Here is a 16,490-nt window from a genome sequence, read left to right on the forward strand (position 1 = left end):
GCGAAAAGGCTTAAGGCCTCCAACTCGGATGTAGGGGCATACATATAACGTGGGCCACAGTGAGGGGCATATAATACTATACAATGGTACACGTATATATTATACTACGTGTCGCGCTGTTCATCCCACGTGAGCATACTCTTTACGCGCCGCTTCTTAACGGTGCCGCTTTTTTACGCGCCAAGCAGTGGCGGCCACTCCGCATGTTGTAATTTTACGGGATGGATGTTCGCCCGCTTGGCGGTGCTTATGTGTGATCCCCGCTTGCATACATTTGAATGTGCTGCCTCCTCCGCAACGCTCCAGTTCGCACTTATGATGACAGCCTTGGCGGGGAAGAACCACCAAAGTGTTCACTTTTTAACGCAAGCCATTTTGTTTGCCCCCCTGTTAAGCGCATTGCCTGACCCGTATTTTACCATCGACCCGGGGGGGGAGTCGCTCGCTTATTACCTTTCAGCGCCCAGTAAAATATTATTCGCGTGGCGGCGTCCCCTTTTTCCACTACGAGGTGAGGCAAAAGCGCAAAAGGAAACATGAAAAATGAAAAAATTGGCTTGCCAAAATAAGCGGAAAAAAAAAAGCGCCCCCTTCACCTTCCCCAAAAAAAAAAAAAGGAAGCCTTTAAATCGTCGTGTTGCTTCACTCCACGTTACGCAAAAAAAAAAAAAATAAATGCGACGAAAAAGGCAAAAAATTAGGAGCAAAAAAAAGAAACAAACAGGAGCATAAAAAATAAGAAGTAAAAAAAAAGTAAAAAAAAAAATAAAAAAAAATAAAGCTAAAAAACAGATGTGACGAGCGCAACACTCTGCTTCCACGAATTGCGAACATACTCGCCCACCCCCAAAGCATTTTTCACCCCTCCGGAGGAACATACGATTTATGGTAAGTAAACAGGAAGAACGCGCAGCGCGGCTAACCTGTACAACACGATGGGTTGCGATGTGATGAGATGAACTGAGATATGCATGGCGCGGGGAGGTGTCCCCAAACTAGTGTTAAATTAACCATGTGAATGCTACGTATGCCAGTGTTTTTCATGTGAAGGCCGTGTATGCGCGGGTTGTGGGAAAGCTGTGTTGTTCCCCCAACGGGAATAGCTCCCCAGTGCGGCGTTTATTTATTTTTTTTTTTTTCATTTTTGTAATCGAAATGCCGTTTACCATTTCTGATGAGCGAGGACCCCTGTTACGTTATCCACCTGTTAAATGACGTATGCCGAACGAGCGATTGTTTCTTTTACAACGCGCAGGGGTACCCAAGCAGTGCCTCCATCCCCGCGCTTGCAGATGAGATGGTTTGCTCAAAATATGTTCGTAGAACGGGTCACATGCACGCCACTCGCTGCATACTGGCGTATGTTGCTTGTTTATTGCTTCCCCCATTTCGCGAAAAAGCGTTATGCATTTGCTCTGCTGTTGTGTGGGGCCAACGCTACCGCGAAATGTGTCATCGCGGCCCTGATATGTGTTTCGCCACTCGATGAGCACATCACTTGTCCCCTTTTTCATCTTACTTGGACGGTCCCGCGTCAGGGCAGCGCTCTTTCCGAGCTGCATTCGACCAGTCCGTATCACATGAGCATAGATATGTATATGTGTGCATATGTATATATGTAGCTATTTTTTTTTTTTTTTCCACGCTGTGTTCATAAATTTTTCGCTTTTTTCGCCGTTTTGCCTGACCCGTTCATAACTTATTCGCATTTTTTTTTTTTTTTTTTTTGGGCACCCCCGTTCAGGTTAAACTGATTGTCAGACATTGATTGTACTGCCAGTCTCCATAAAAGAAAGGACAGTCGAGCATTTGAATACATATATACTTATTTCTTTTTCCCAAACGGACGTTTTTAAACTTTTTTTAATCTTACCGAGTAGAGCAAAATGGCGAAACTATCCAAAGCGCAGAAGAAACAGATTTACATCGAGAAGCTGAGTTCGCTGATTCAACAGTACACGAAAATTTTGATCGTACACGTTGACAATGTAGGGTCCAATCAGATGGCGAGTGTACGTCAGAGCTTGAGAGGAAAGGCCACAATATTGATGGGAAAAAACACGAGAATTCGAACGGCACTGAAGAAAAATTTACAAGCTGTTCCCCAGATAGAGAAGTTGTTACCATTGGTCAAGTTGAACATGGGTTTTGTTTTTTGCAAAGAGGATTTGACCGAAGTGAGGAATATCATTTTGCAGAACAAATCGCCTGCACCAGCAAGGTTAGGTGTTATAGCCCCCATTGATGTTTTCATTCCACCTGGACCAACAGGAATGGACCCCTCTCACACATCCTTCTTTCAATCGCTTGGTATATCAACCAAAATTGTGAAGGGTCAAATTGAAATTCAGGAACATGTTCATTTGATTAAGCAAGGGGAAAAGGTCACAGCATCGTCAGCTACTCTTTTGCAAAAATTTAATATGAAGCCATTTTCATATGGTGTGGACGTTAGAACTGTGTACGATGATGGTGTTATATACGACGCCAAGGTGTTAGACATAACAGATGAGGATATTTTAGCCAAATTCGGAAAGGGTGTTGCTAACATCGCGGCGTTGTCTAGATCGATCGGTGTGCTGACTGAGGCTTCCTACCCACATGTGTTTGTGGAGGCGTTTAAGAACATCGTCGCGTTGGTAATTGATACGGACTATACCTTCCCTCTGATGAAGAAGATCAAGGATATGGTTGAGAATCCGGAGGCCTACGCTGCTGCTGCGCCTGTGGCTGCGGCCGCGGCGGATGCGCCCAAGAAGGAGGAGGCCAAGAAGCAGGAGGAGGAGGAAGAGGAGGAGGAGGACGGCTTCATGGGTTTCGGAATGTTCGACTAGTTGGCAGTTGGCAGTTGGCAGTTGGCAGTTGGGCAGTGGGAGTAGTTTATCCCTTTAGACTTCGCAGCGCCAGGCGCTGCCTAGCCTCACCGGAGGAGCCTCAAAGGTAATGCTCCATGCACAGTGCGACCACGCGCGTGGCGCTTTTCATGATTTTTCGTTTGCATATAACTGTTGGTGCCGCTTAAGCGGTAGTAATTAGCCTATCGGAGTTTGCCCGTAAGGGTGAAACGGAGAGAGGGGGAGAGAGGAGACCCGCGTGAAAGTCTACCTACAGTTTAGGGTTAACAGATGAGAGGTGCCCAGTGGGGTGATATTTCCCGTGTGTTACTTTGAGGGGAGTTAATCAGCCCACCCACAAACGCACACAAATACGAACAAACGTGGGACGCCGCTACACCGGTACGCCCCCGCTCTGCCGGATGATGACACCATTCTCATGTTCGCAGTTGAGAGTTGGATGAAAAAGAACCACTCGATGAAGTGTCTTTGTAGCCTTCACTTAGATGTCTGACACAGAGCGAGCTGCATGCCGGAGCGGCGTTTATGTGGCGGTGCTTGCCATCGTGTGAGCCGCTTCTGCATTTTTGTGGCTTTGCTTCCCTTTCTGTTTACACCCCTTTACCAAACGAATAGCGGAATGGAGCGTGAGGGCCAGTGCGGCCCGTCCACCCCCAAACTGCCCACCCACATGAAGACGCACTTCCCTCAAGTGATGACAACAGTTCTCAAATGTTCGCAGTTGAGAGTTCCCGAAAAGGAGAGCAACTCGATGAGTTCCATTGGTTAGCCTTCACTTAGATGTCTGACGAGGAAAGTGCGAGTTTTTTTTTTTCTTTTTTTTTACAAAACGAAATTGCGGCGAGTGTGCAGGGAGGAGGGGACTTTACGCGGAGGACCTCTCTCACGTCGGTGCTGTCCATACATCTGTGCGGTCCCCGTTTGTATGGTTCCCCTGTGCATACATATATGTACTCCCTTTTACATTCGAGCCGCTCAATCCCTCTGACCCCCCCCTTTGCGAATGATGACAAAGCTTTCTCACATGTTCGCAGTTGAGAGTTGAGCACAAGCAGAACGACTCGATGAGTTTTCACGTAGCCTTCACTTAGATGTCTGACGCGAAAGGGGGACCAAGCGAGTGTTCTACGTGCGCAGTGTCTCTACATACAAAGTGGTTTATATCACCGTTAGGGGGCGCTGTAAAAAAGGAACCTCCGTGGGGGGATATCCTAAGCGGCTGCCCCATCAGTTAAGAGGGAGTACCCACGCGGCGGCCGAAAGATAAAAAAAATGCACCTCATTGGTGGGGAGAAATGGAATTGAAAAGTTATTCATCATAACCCTACTGTGTATGTGCTTGAAGCGATTCTTCATCTCCCCCTCCCCATGTGTTTTTTTTTTGTTCTGCCCCGCATAGCGTAGTACACATGTGGCGAATTCCCCTTTGTTTAACTTTACAGATTTAGAGGAAGAGACTACACATGTGGTGTGCAGATCGAATGACGAAGAACGAACGGATGAAGCGAAGGCCCGGTCTTCCCCCTCCCATGCGTGCCCGTCACGAAAGAGGAGCGGAAAAGGATAAGGCGAACCGTTGCCGGGAATAAACTCCCTTGTGAGTGTTTCCCCGCTGTGTAGAAAAACGCATGTGTGTGCATGTCGATTTTTTTTTTTTTTTTTTTTTTAATTAAATGATATGCGGTTAAACTTTTTAAAGACGCGAATTACGAACTTTGGAAAAAAAATTCCCCACGATTGTAAAGGCGTTTTCATTATTTCATTATTTCATTTTTGCGAAGGGGTGGAATGGCCGAACGGCGGAGCGTTGGCTAGATTGCGGCTGTCCCGTCGCTTAAGGCTGCTGAATGGGTGGCCTCGCCGAACGGACGCACTGAAAAGGCAAGAGAAAGGAAAAAGGGAAAAAAGGAAAAAAGGAAAATCAACCAAGTGCACGTACAAACGGGGGGCAGGTCGCGGGGCAATCACAAAAATCGCTTCGACCGAACTGGAGGGGAGCAGTTCTCTCGCGGGTGGAGAGGCAAAAAAGGGTTGCACATGGGGATGCGTATTGGCAATCGTTTAGGTATGCACATGGGTAATCGCGTGAGGATGCATGTACCCACCTTTTTTCTTTCACAGTTGGCACACTTCCGCGCGAACCGGGTGGGTGTACCTGTCGCACTGCAGAAAATTGCCGGGGGGGCATGCATACAGATTTGCCCATCAAAAAGAATAAAAAAAATAAAGTAAAAAAAACGGGCACACTTTGCGTAAAAAACATTTCGAGTGAATTATTGCCTCCCCCCAAGGTGTACATTTTGCATTTTTTTTTTTTTTTTTTTTTTTTCTTCCTCCCTCTTTATCCTCTTTTGCTTCCCCCCCGTCACGCTTCTTTTTTTTTGGAGGGCCTAACGACTAAGAGAGAGGCACAGCACAGAGGGTGACACAACGCCATGTGAATGGGCAAATGCGTAGCGGTGTTTAAGTTAATAATCGAGTATAACAGGTCCCACTTTGGAAAAAGGAGAACATTTTTCTGTTTATCACCGCCGTGAGTACTTGATCTTTTTTTTTTTTCCGTCACCTGAGAGGAGGAGCGGCATTTTTGCGCAGCCCTCTGGAGAGAGAAGCCAAAACTGTGGGGCGTTGTTGAATTATGCCTGGGCGCTGCCTCCCCACGTGGCTAGGGAAGCTCCCGGATTGAAAGAGGTGTGCACGTGAGGGGCTGTACATAGGGGGCCCTCCCTTTAGTAGGAAGCATCCCGTTTGGAAGAAAGCATCCGTTTGGAAGAAAGCAGCCCGTTTGCCACTTTGGTCAAGCGGCTCCCCCCCTCCGCGCACCGCGCACCGCTTCCCGCCTGCCGCTCTTCCCGCCGCTCTGCGCCAGGATGAACGTGGAGAACATCTTCCCCAACAGCGACGTGAACGTGGAGGAAATCGAGAAGCTGACGAACGCCGAAATCAAAACGAGGATCAGCCTGATCGACACGGAAATCAAAATTCTAAAAAATGAGCACACGAGGCTGAAGAATGAGTACAAGAGTCTGCAGGAGAAGATAAAGGACAACGTGGAAAAGATACATCTGAATAAGATGCTGCCCTACCTGGTTGCCAATGTCGTAGAATCGCTAGATCTGGATGACGATGAGGAATCAAATGAACCCAAAGATGAATACGACTTATACGTGGACAACTCAAAAGGGGGAAACAACGATCAAGGCTTTCGAGACATCGATGATGAGAAGAGAGGAAAGTGTATGGTCATCAAAACGTCCACCAGGCAAACCATATTTTTGCCTGTCCCCGGGTTGATAGAAGCATCCGAATTGAAACCAGGAGACCTCGTGGGGGTTAATAAAGACAGCTACCTCATCATAGATAAGTTGCCACCCGAATATGACAATCGAGTGAAAGCCATGGAAGTTATAGAAAAACCATCGGAAGATTACTCAGACATTGGGGGGTTAGATAAACAGATAGAAGACCTGGTGGAGGCAATTGTGTTGCCCATGCTACATAAGGAAAAATTTGAAAAAATAGGAATTAAACCTCCCAAAGGAGTTTTGATGCATGGCCCTCCAGGCACAGGTAAGACACTACTTGCTAGAGCCTGTGCCTCACAGACAAATGCCACTTTTTTAAAATTAGCTGGGCCGCAACTTGTGCAAATGTTTATTGGGGATGGAGCGAAAATGGTCAGAGATGCTTTCAACTTGGCCAAAGAAAAAGCGCCAGCTATCATCTTCATTGACGAGTTAGATGCCATTGGAACCAAACGATTCGACAGCGAACTGTCTGGTGATAGGGAGGTACAAAGAACCATGCTGGAGTTGCTGAACCAGCTGGACGGCTTCAGCACAGATGACACTGTCAAAGTGATTGCCGCAACGAATAGACCCGATACGCTCGACCCCGCTCTGCTTCGATCGGGGAGACTAGACAGGAAAATTGAATTGCCTCATCCAAATGAAGAATCGAGGGCAAGGATTTTGCAGATTCATTCGCGCAAGATGAACGTCCACAAGGATGTTAACTTTGAGGAGCTGGCTAGGTCCACCGACGACTTTAATGGGGCCCAGCTCAAGGCCGTGTGCGTGGAGGCCGGGATGATTGCCCTCCGCCGGGGCGCCACGGAGATCGACCACGAGGACTTCGTCGAGGGGATCACCTCCGTCCTCTCCAAGAAGAAGAGCACGCTCAATTACTTCACCTAGGGGAAGCCGAGGTGTAGCGGTGATGGCGCAGCCGGGGAAGCGGTTTTGCCGGGGAAGCGGCTTTGCCAACCGTTTAGCCAGCGGCGTCCCTGTCCGACGAGCCCTCACCGTTACACCAGCGCGCGCATGCCCATTCCGTGTGGTGAGGAGAAATGCCGGGGCCACGTGCCACCGCCCCCGAGGAGTGCCTCCCCCCGCGGGCGCAGCCGCGTGCCTGATGGGAGCGCCGCGCGAGTCGATCAAGTCGATCGAGTTAGGAACGGGGTGGAGGCACGGCAGCTGCACTTTCTCTTCGTCTCGGCCATTCAGTTAGGTCAAGATAAGCGTGTGCATATAACATCTCCAGTAGCGCTCCCCTTAACGCGCCCATTAACGTGCCAATTTTTAATTTTTACGCAACTGGCCTTCTAGCCCCTCTCCCCTTTTTTTTTTTTTTTAATTCATACGAGACCACCCCCGTCGTGTACACCTCCCCGTGTGCAGGTGGCAGAACGGGAAGCGCACCGCCGCAAAGCGATGATACTGTTCGGTTGATTCTACTCCGTCTTTCCCACGCGCGTACGGTTCGCCCGATAGTAAATTGAATGGTTTGCCCCCTACTGTTATTTTTACACCCACATATAAGCGATCACCGTGGGGATTTAAAAAACACAAAGTTGGCGTTGGAGTGGGAGGAAGTCGCACAGCAGGGGGTAATTTTTTTTCTCTGTTTGCCATCCCCCCATGTGTGACGTGCCTATCGTGGGGGGGAGAGTACACCGCGTTGGGGGCATCATCCCCGGATAGTCACCCTCCGAATTGTGCGGTGTGATTGCGCGGGGTGGGCACGCCTGTGCTGTGGATTTTAACTTGGCTCCACTTTGTTTTGCTTTATTTCACTTTGCTTCGCATTGCTTTACTTTTCTTTCCTTTCGCGCCCTCCGTTGCGCAGAGGCGACAGGTCGGCTGAGCACCACTTGGTAATTTTAAAACTCCCTTGCCGACGGCACGCAAGGCCCCCCCCAGGGCCGCGCTGTGCAGGGGAAGCGGGCCGCTTTTTGCCTGACCAGTGCAGAAAAAAAAAAAAAAATTAAGCAAAGTAAAAAAAAGAAAAAAAAGCAAAAAAAACTAAAATGAAGAAATAGCGAAGTGGTGACGCGGCGAAGCGACCGAATGGTGGGAACCCAACCCGGGCACTTACACAAATGTAGCGCCTGCTGGGAGAACCCCCCCTGTCAGCACACGCGGAAATACGTAGCTCTCCGTGTGCTTCTGTTTGAGCCGATCTAGTCAGGGGAGTGGGGGACGCGCGTATGCTTCCCCCCCCAGAGGGACACTGATTCACACGATGCAGCGCAAGAGAGACGAAAGTTCCAGCGGAGGAACAAACGAACAACTGAGCAGCGAAGACGTTGCCAAGATAATCAACGACTCAATGGCCTACGTAGTGGAGGCCGCCAATAACAAATCCCTAACAGAAGTAAAAAACAACCTCGAATATGTAAAAAATATAATTCACAATGACATCATCAAAATTTTAAATAAAAACGCGGAGGAGTTTATGTACCTCCCGTCCAACTTAAATCTGATGGAAAAAATGATGCCCCCCTTAAGGAAAGAAGTGCAAATGTCCCAGACGTTTGTTCAAATCCTTCTGAGGGAAGTTCTTCATATTCATAAAAATAATTATAAACTGTTGGAAGATAAAATGAACATGTCCTTTTTAAAAAACGTGTTGAAGAACAACGTAAACGTGGAACAGCTATTGAGTAAATTACAAAAAAAAAAAAAAATGTTAAATGAAAATAAAGAGTTCTTATGGCTAGTCAGTATGTACGACGATTTGCACACAGAGGACTTCAACTTGGAGAGAGCAAACCAGTTGCTCATCGAACATCTTAACGTCAATAACTTTAATTTTTTCTTTCACGTCATCGAAAGAATTGTTATTATAGCGAAAGCGACGTGGGAGATAAAGGCCATGCTATATAATAATTATAAAAGTATTTGCAAAATAGCTAGCTCATTACCTGCTTGGAATAACCTGCTCGAAAAATATGGGCGCGCATCGGAGTGTAGCCAAGAGGTTATTCGTTCTGCTAAGAATAACTCCATTAAACAGATGAACGAATGTTTAAGAGGGATTATAAATGAGATGGGCTCGCACCTGCATCGGCTGTCTTATGTATTCCTCAGGGTGTTGAAGGACGCTTTCCCTGTGCGCTGCGGGAGCGACGCTAGCGGCAACTTCATCCTGCAGCAGTGCCTGCGTGGAGTTGTGACTGCCTCCTACCTGCTCAACCGGATGGACGCCTTCACCGATTTGTTTCGCGAGATCTTTGTGGACAGCCTGGTAGGGGTGCTCGCGGGAGTGGGAGCAGGAGCAGGCGTAGGAAGCAGGGAGAGGCGCACCCGTTTACTCTTCGCACCGCTTCCCCACTTCCCACTTCCCAATTTCCCACTTCCCAATTTCCCACTTCCCTCTTCCCCACTTCCCTCTTCCCCATTTCCCCACTTCCGTCTTCCCCACTTCCCTATTCCCCATTCCCTCTTCCACACTTCCCATTCCTACTTCCCCCCCCGCAGGCACACCTCCCCTTCGAGTCCTACGACGCCTTCCTCGCACACGCGAGGCGCCACCTGCTGGAAGATGAACTCGTCGCGCAGATAAACAGACGCGTGGACGAAGTGGACCCCGGCGCGCTGTTCTGCGCCAGGGGAATCGTGCAGAGCCTACTGCAAATCATCAAGACGAAGTTCCAGGAAATTTTCCTCCTCACCTACTGCGACAACTTCATCGAGAACTACACCAAAACAGCTAGCTTTCTGAACGAAATAAAAAAAAAAAAAAAAAAAAAAAAGTATGAACAGTTCATAATTTCTGAACAGGTTCATAATTTTTTAAAAAATTTCGAAAGGGAAGCATACGCACAGTACATCCTCAATGTGCTGGAAAATAAGATAAACGAAAATTGCAAAAATGTCATCCTCTTTGATAAAAAATATATATTTGATGACAAGTTTTATTGGCTAAAGGAAACCATCAATTTGATTAAAATTTTCAAAATTTTGTTCACCAGCAAGTATTACATTCCAAGTTCGCTTCCGAATTATCTGGCCTTCATTTTTAAGCACTTTAAAAATTACATAGACAATGTGGAAGCCTTTTTGCTCTTCCTGCGAGAGAATCGGAACGCCAAAATTTTTGGCACCGACAGGATGCGATTCAATTGGAGCCCCACGCTCAGCTACAACAGCGTGGGGTTCGTCCTCTCCGACTTGATGTCCCTACGGAGGATATTTCAAGTGGGCAGAGGCGCGCGCGCGCTTTTGAGAAGGGGCAAGCTGGGAGGGGGCGCGCGGGTAGAAGTGAAAGCAGATGGAGCGGCGGGAGAGGGGACCCACTGTGCGCTTCCCAAAGGGGAGAACAGCACCATGGGTGATGTCCCCACGTGGATGTTCACAAAAATGCTATCTGACTGCGAAGGTGTGTATTATGATGGGGAGGACAGCGATGGGGAGAGCGGTGAGGAGAGCGGTGAGGACAACTCCCCTGGGGAGATCGACCGCGCGTCCTCTTCCTCCTCCTCCTCCCCCAGCTGCGGTGAAAGCGTCAAGGAAGTCGTCATGCAGGAGATGGGAATCCCCTTTGGGAAGTGGCACTACTGGCTCAGCGACGAAAGTGGGTTGTCTCCCCCCCCCGGGGATACGGAGGTGACCACCCAGATGAAGAACAAAGCGACCCATGAGCAGTGTTCTGATGTTGTTCAGGCGAATGAGCAGAAGGTTGATGGAATCCCGCATGGGGAAGGCCACATTTCTCGCAACTACACCCATGTGGGGGATACTACCAGTGGAGGGGAGGTCAAAATGAAAAGCGATAGTTCCACCGAGCTGCACGAACTGGGGGGAGAAAACAGAAACGTCCTGAAGGAGAAGAAAAAACAAATGAAGATCCATTTACAAATGTGCAAAAAAAAAAAAAAAAATAAAATAAAAAACGATGTAAACTGCATAGTAGGGTTCCTTAGGACCCTCTCTGAGATTGTCCTAAACACGGAGGAGGCGTTTCAGAATTTTTTCGTCGACAAGATGTTCCATATATGTTCCAGCTTTTTGGTTTATTTGCACTCCCTCCTGGCCATCTACAAAATGACCAACAAACGGGTAAGTTCGCCCCCGGAGCGGGGCAAACACGGCCACTGCTAATGCCACTGCCGATATCACCACCGAGGGGGCTACCTCTTGCGCGCAGAGAGCAATTTTATTGCTGCTCACCGCGGCAAGCATAGCGATGACTCCCCCGGTGGACCCCTCATCAGTATGCCCTCTCCCTCGTTACCACGCTTCTACGTCTCGTCCTCTTTTTTTCTGGTAGACCCCTGAGAAGCCTAGCGAGCAGGTGGAGAAGGTCCTCCTCCCCCTCATTTCTTTTAAAACGTTTTACGAAGATATTATCGCGCAGGTAAAGCTGTTCAATACGTATAGGGGGGATGACCCTTCATGGGGATCTCCACCCCACAGGGAAAATCGCATTACAGGATTATACTTATGCTCCTCCCCTCCCCTCTTCGCGTTGCTTCCCCTCCTCACAGGCCATTATCGAGGACATCATATTAAGAATCGTCGATCGGATAAACGACTACTACCTTCAAGAGGTACCCACCGCGGGGGAGCGGCAGAAGAGACGGCTGCTTTGTGGAGGGAGCTATCATGTGGTTTGCTCTGCCGCGTTACCACTTTACCGCTCTGCCGCTTTACCGCTTTGCCCCCCACTCCCCAGATAAAGAACCTCACCGATGTCAAAATTGACGAGCAGAACAAGCGCATCATGAAGCTGAACCTGGGGGACCCCCTAAAGGTTAGACGGCGGCCTGGGCGCGCCGCACCCCTGTGTATGGTCGTGCAAGGGCAGCGGCTATTGTCTGTAGCTTCTCCCCCACCTGAGAAGGTCAGGTGGGGGTATGCAAGTGTAGGCGCAACCTCGTCTATGTCGACTGCCGTCCGTTTGTGCTCCCACTTTCCACCCTCTTAACCGAATCTGCTCAGGATGGAGACACCCCATATGAGGAAAAAATACGAAGGCAAATTTATTTGGTACAGTTTTTTTTTTTTTTTTCTAACCAATCAGTGGACGCACGTTTGTCGGTTGCGCGTGGGCAGGCTGTACCCCTTCACGTTCTTCTTCCCCCCAACATGTAGTTCACGCGAAAGCAATGCGCACACGCAATGAGCACACGCAATGAGCACACGCAATGAGTACACGCAATGAGCACACAAATGAACGCATGCCTCTCGTGGGCATCCCTCCCTTCCCTGCAGGACGTTTGCCACTACGCCAAAATGTGCGAGGAGAACTTCAAAATAAAGGCAGAGACGAGCGCAAGCATGAACGCGTTAGTAACCCACTTGTCAGTTAAGGAGTAGATTTTGCGAAGCGGAATGAAACGGAGACGGCTCTCACAAAGTTGTGCTACGCGCGTTGCATACGTTGTAGGGATGTGCTGACTCGCCACTACGGATGATAAGTTTTGTTATTTATTTTTTTTTTATTTTTTCATATTATTTATTTTTTATTTTTTCATATTATTTATTTTTTATTTTTTCATATTATTTATTTTTTATTTTTTTTTTTGTAATGAGAGAATGACTCCTCCCTGTATTAAACGCCTTTGGGGTGGATGTGCCCACCTCTCTGTGTTCACCTTTCCCCGTTTGGTGACATCCCACGTAATTTTGTAAAATTTCATGCAATTTTTTGAAATCCCACTCCACCCTGTGACATGGCAACGAGGGAGCAGCTCATCACCACTTCGCTTAAGCACCTCAGTCGCGAACGGGGAGGAAGCCCTCCTGGAGAGAGTCCCCCCTGAGAGCGGCCTGACTAACACATCCTCCGTGATTGTGATATACGCATTGCATATATTGTGGGTGTTGTGCACGAACAAAGGTTGACCCTGCGCACCCTGAGCAACTTTTTTTTTTTTTCTTTTTTTTGTAACTTCCTATTGTGCATCCCCGTAAAGGGAGAGATAACCTAACCCCCCTGAGGTGGGCTCCCCCGGAGAGTAGGCCATCCGTGGGCATATGCAAAGAAAAGGGCTAGCCAAGATCGGCATGCAAAATAGGCATGACAAAACCGCTCTTCAAAACTGCTTTTCAAAACCGCTCTTCAAAACTGCTTTTCAAAACCGCTCTTCAAAACTGCTTTTCAAAACCGCTCTTCAAAACTGCTTTTCAAAACCGCTCTTCAAAACTGCTTTTCAAAACCGCTCTTCAAAACCGCTTGACAACGCAGAGGGCGGCGGCGCAAACATGCAGGACGTGTGCCCACTGGAAAGGAACTCCTTTCCGCGGGATGACAGCGTGGGGAGGACGAAGGAGGTAGTGAAGCACCTGAAAAAGTGCCCCCTATTTTTAAAGGCCCTCTACCTGCACTACAACCCATTTTGCTTTCCCAGTATAAATGACACCAGCAGCTGCTTAATAGACAAGGGGGACGTCGAGGCAGAGTTGAGGAGATACCATGTGGCATTTAACGAAACCATCCTCCACGTTTTAAAAAAAAAAATTACAATCACTAGCTTCGATCAGTTTCGGATTCTCAAGCATAAAATAATTTTCGAGCAATTTTTAAATCATGGGATGGACCAGTTGATGTGCAAGTTGGCGGACGACGACTTTGTGAGGGCGCTGCAGGGGGAGGTGCAGGGAGAGGAAGCAGTTGAGCGGCCAACGGGGGTGCGACCAACGGGGGAATGGCCAACGGGGGAACCGCCAGTGGAGGACCCCCTTCTAAGCACGGCCAACCAGTTCCTCGATGGCCACATCGCCGCAGTGAAGAAGCGGATATACCACTTGAGGGAAAGTCCCCACGGGCAGAACGGGAAGGACGCGTCTGCAAATGCGCAGCTGGGGGGGGCATCTTCCCTTTGCAGATCAACGGAGGCAGAGGAAGGAAACATTTGCGGTTCCCATGGGGGGGACGCCGACGGGGTAGACGCCAATGGGCGGGGAAGCACCCCCCGGGAGAAACACCCGCTCCCCATTCTGACCCTCCAAAGCATCGGGAACATCCACAAGTATCGACTCTGCCGGGAACTCCTACACTTCATTGACAAAGAGGTATTCCCCGTGAGCAGAAAAAATGAAGAGGAACACATCGACGAGGCAGATACCAACACAGATGAACAACTCATTGAGGAGGAAAACCTCAACAGGGACGAAGTTATGAGCATCGTCATCTACACAGTCATCTACCTTTGCTGCAAAATGAGCATTATCAAAAGATTAAAAAATAAAAATTTTGATCACAAAAATTACCTGAACAGTTCAGGTGAAAAGTCGATATTTTTTTTTTTGGAAAATTTAGACAAACATGACTTGCAAAATGTGAACATGATGTTTTTGCTTCTCCATTTTAACAGCAATTTGTTGGGCATCTTCGAACGCATGTTTAGTCAGCGAGGATGGGATCGAAGGGAGGGCACCTCCCTGAGGGATTATCTCTTTATCGAGCTGGGTGCGGGGAAAGCCAACACGACGCGATGGGTCAAATTTATTATGGACGACTTGGTGGACATTTTGGAGCGGTTCTTTTCGCCCACGCGGCAGCGGGGGGGAGGCGGCGACGCGGAAAGGGCCGCCCTGCTGGGAGGAGTTAGCGGCCAGGCGGAGGAGCGGTCACCCCACCCGATGGAGCGATCACCCGAACCGCTAAAACCGCTCAACCCGCGGGAGAGGTGCAAACTGCTGATCATCGAGAGGGAATCCCTGAGGAACAAGAAGGAAAAAAAAAACTTCCTCATGCAAATGGCCCCCGAGAAGAACCAACACATGATGAGAGTAAAGGCGGACATCTCGGATTTCCACCTGCTCAAATTTATTTATTTTTCAGAAAATGGACTCCAAGGGGAGGGAGGCTCCTCTGAGTTTGTGCCGGACATCATTCAGTTTTACTACTACAAGGGGGTGTACCGTTGGAGGGGGGATGAGCAGCGGGGTGAGCAGCGGGGTGAGCAGCGGGGTGAGCAGCGGGATGATCAGCGGGATAACCAGCGGGATAACCTGCGGCCTAACGATGAAGCCGCCCCAATAACGGAAGCGTTCCTGCGAAACAGCCTATCGCAGCTGGGCACCTACTTTGACGTGCACGTGAGGAAGCTCCTCTCCTTTTTGACTCAGGGCAATAACAACCTGCTGAGGTTCGCGCGAACAGTGCCTGTATATGTGTATGTGGGCATACGCGTGTATCTTTGTTTACATCTGCTTACGTGGACCGACGGCCAAGCTGCGGAGTGCTCTTCCCCCCCACTTGATCCCATTTGATCCCATTTTCTCCTCTCCTCCCCCACAGAGTGTACGACGACATGAACAACTTTCTGCGGAACTTCGACTGCAAGAAGGTGACCTTCCTAACGAAGCACCTGTGCGGTAATGGCACCGACTTAGCTCTTAGGTAGGTGGGGATAGCGCGGCGGTTGCCCCGTCCCTATGCGATAGCCTTGGCAGTGTAAACGTGGGAGAGTGGAGGGGGGATGAGACTTCTCCGTGCAAGCGTCATCCAGGGCAACCTACTCGCTAACGGTACCCCGTTTTAATGCACTCCCCCCCCCCTTTACCTTTATAGAATGCTCGTGAACAACACCAAGAGAAGGGACAAAGAAAATTATTTCATCCTCGCCCCCTGCTGTCACCATAGGTTTGAGGAAAAGACAAAACGATTCGCCTTCAACTCGCAGTTTAGACACAGCGACCCACACAGGTGGGTGAAGAAGTATAGTGCACCACCAACTTATCGTCCTCTCTCTCCTCCCTTTTTTTTTTCCCCCTCAAATGCAGATGTGACGTACACAAAATTTTAGGCTTTAAGCTTTTAACCGAGTTGGGCATCGATCAGGCGCACCTGCAGCACGTCGTCAGGCACATGTCCGGGTGGGTCCAGCGGGGCGAGCGTCCCCCACCGATGGGGGAAAGGGGCAAAAAAGAGGGGAAATTATGCGAAAAAAGTGCTCCTTAGAAGGGAGCCATTAAATGGACCCCTAAACGGTCCATTAAATGGACCTCTGCATGGGCCCACTAACGAACCGCTTCCCCCCCGTGCTCCCGCAGCTACGCCTCCTGTGACAACCCTGTGAAGAAGACCATCGGGAAGAAAGTCAAGCTTCTGGTGGACCTCGCCAGGTGGGTCCCATCGCCCCCAAAACGGGGATGCCAAACCGGTGCGGCGCTGATGCGGCACGTGAAGGAGCACCGGCTCATCACTCGCTGTTCCCCCTTTCCCACATGCACACACCGCCGCGTTCCCCCCGACAGGATCCTGCACCTGCTGGAGGGGGGCCTACAACACGTGTACCTCGTCAAATATGTTAAGCGAAGTGTAACGCTGGAGAACCACGCGATTGTCTTTTTCAACCACCGCCAGTTGGATCTTCGCATGTTCGGGCACTTCTGAGGGGGG

At 49.2% G+C, this 16,490-nt stretch overlaps 4 protein-coding genes across 4 annotated transcripts, besides 8 other annotated features; all 4 read left to right on the plus strand.

Annotated features, from left to right (window-relative positions):
* Positions 1-726: 726 nt before the first annotated feature.
* Positions 727-2,834, plus strand: PVX_092120 (60S acidic ribosomal protein P0, putative; the record flags this gene model as incomplete). The annotated part of the gene is made up of 2 exons (XM_001615367.1): positions 727-888; positions 1,745-2,834. Exon 2 carries the CDS (start codon positions 1,887-1,889, stop codon positions 2,832-2,834), a length of 948 nt encoding a protein of 315 aa, XP_001615417.1. The 5' UTR covers positions 727-888; positions 1,745-1,886.
* Positions 2,835-3,362: 528 nt separating this feature from the next.
* Positions 3,363-3,384: a microsatellite.
* A 568-nt stretch (positions 3,385-3,952) lies between these two features.
* Positions 3,953-4,000: a microsatellite.
* Positions 4,001-5,626: 1,626 nt separating this feature from the next.
* Positions 5,627-5,729: a microsatellite.
* PVX_092125 (26S protease subunit regulatory subunit 6a, putative) lies at positions 5,726-7,588 on the plus strand (the record flags this gene model as incomplete). Its single annotated transcript, XM_001615368.1, has 1 exon — positions 5,726-7,588. The coding sequence occupies one exon, from the start codon at positions 5,726-5,728 to the stop codon at positions 7,049-7,051; it is 1,326 nt and encodes a 441-aa protein (XP_001615418.1). The 3' UTR covers positions 7,052-7,588.
* Positions 6,059-6,171: a microsatellite.
* Positions 7,098-7,122: a microsatellite.
* Positions 7,589-8,122: 534 nt separating the features above from the next.
* On the plus strand, positions 8,123-12,457 carry PVX_092130 (hypothetical protein, conserved; the record flags this gene model as incomplete). Its single annotated transcript, XM_001615369.1, has 6 exons — positions 8,123-9,383; positions 9,617-11,197; positions 11,409-11,495; positions 11,626-11,688; positions 11,814-11,891; positions 12,353-12,457. Exons 1-6 carry the CDS (start codon positions 8,379-8,381, stop codon positions 12,455-12,457), a joined length of 2,919 nt encoding a protein of 972 aa, XP_001615419.1. The 5' UTR covers positions 8,123-8,378.
* Positions 8,325-8,371: a microsatellite.
* Positions 10,429-10,448: a microsatellite.
* Positions 10,888-11,012: a microsatellite.
* Positions 12,458-13,117: 660 nt separating the features above from the next.
* Positions 13,118-16,484, plus strand: PVX_092135 (hypothetical protein, conserved; the record flags this gene model as incomplete). The annotated part of the gene is made up of 6 exons (XM_001615370.1): positions 13,118-15,234; positions 15,387-15,488; positions 15,660-15,794; positions 15,872-15,964; positions 16,142-16,213; positions 16,346-16,484. 6 exons carry the CDS (start codon positions 13,118-13,120, stop codon positions 16,482-16,484), a joined length of 2,658 nt encoding a protein of 885 aa, XP_001615420.1.
* Between the last annotated feature and the right edge of the window lie 6 nt (positions 16,485-16,490).

The sequence above is a fragment of the Plasmodium vivax genome, chromosome 9, assembly GCF_000002415.2.
Source record: "Plasmodium vivax chromosome 9, whole genome shotgun sequence".
In the NCBI taxonomy this organism is placed as follows: Eukaryota; Apicomplexa; class Aconoidasida; order Haemosporida; family Plasmodiidae; genus Plasmodium; species Plasmodium vivax.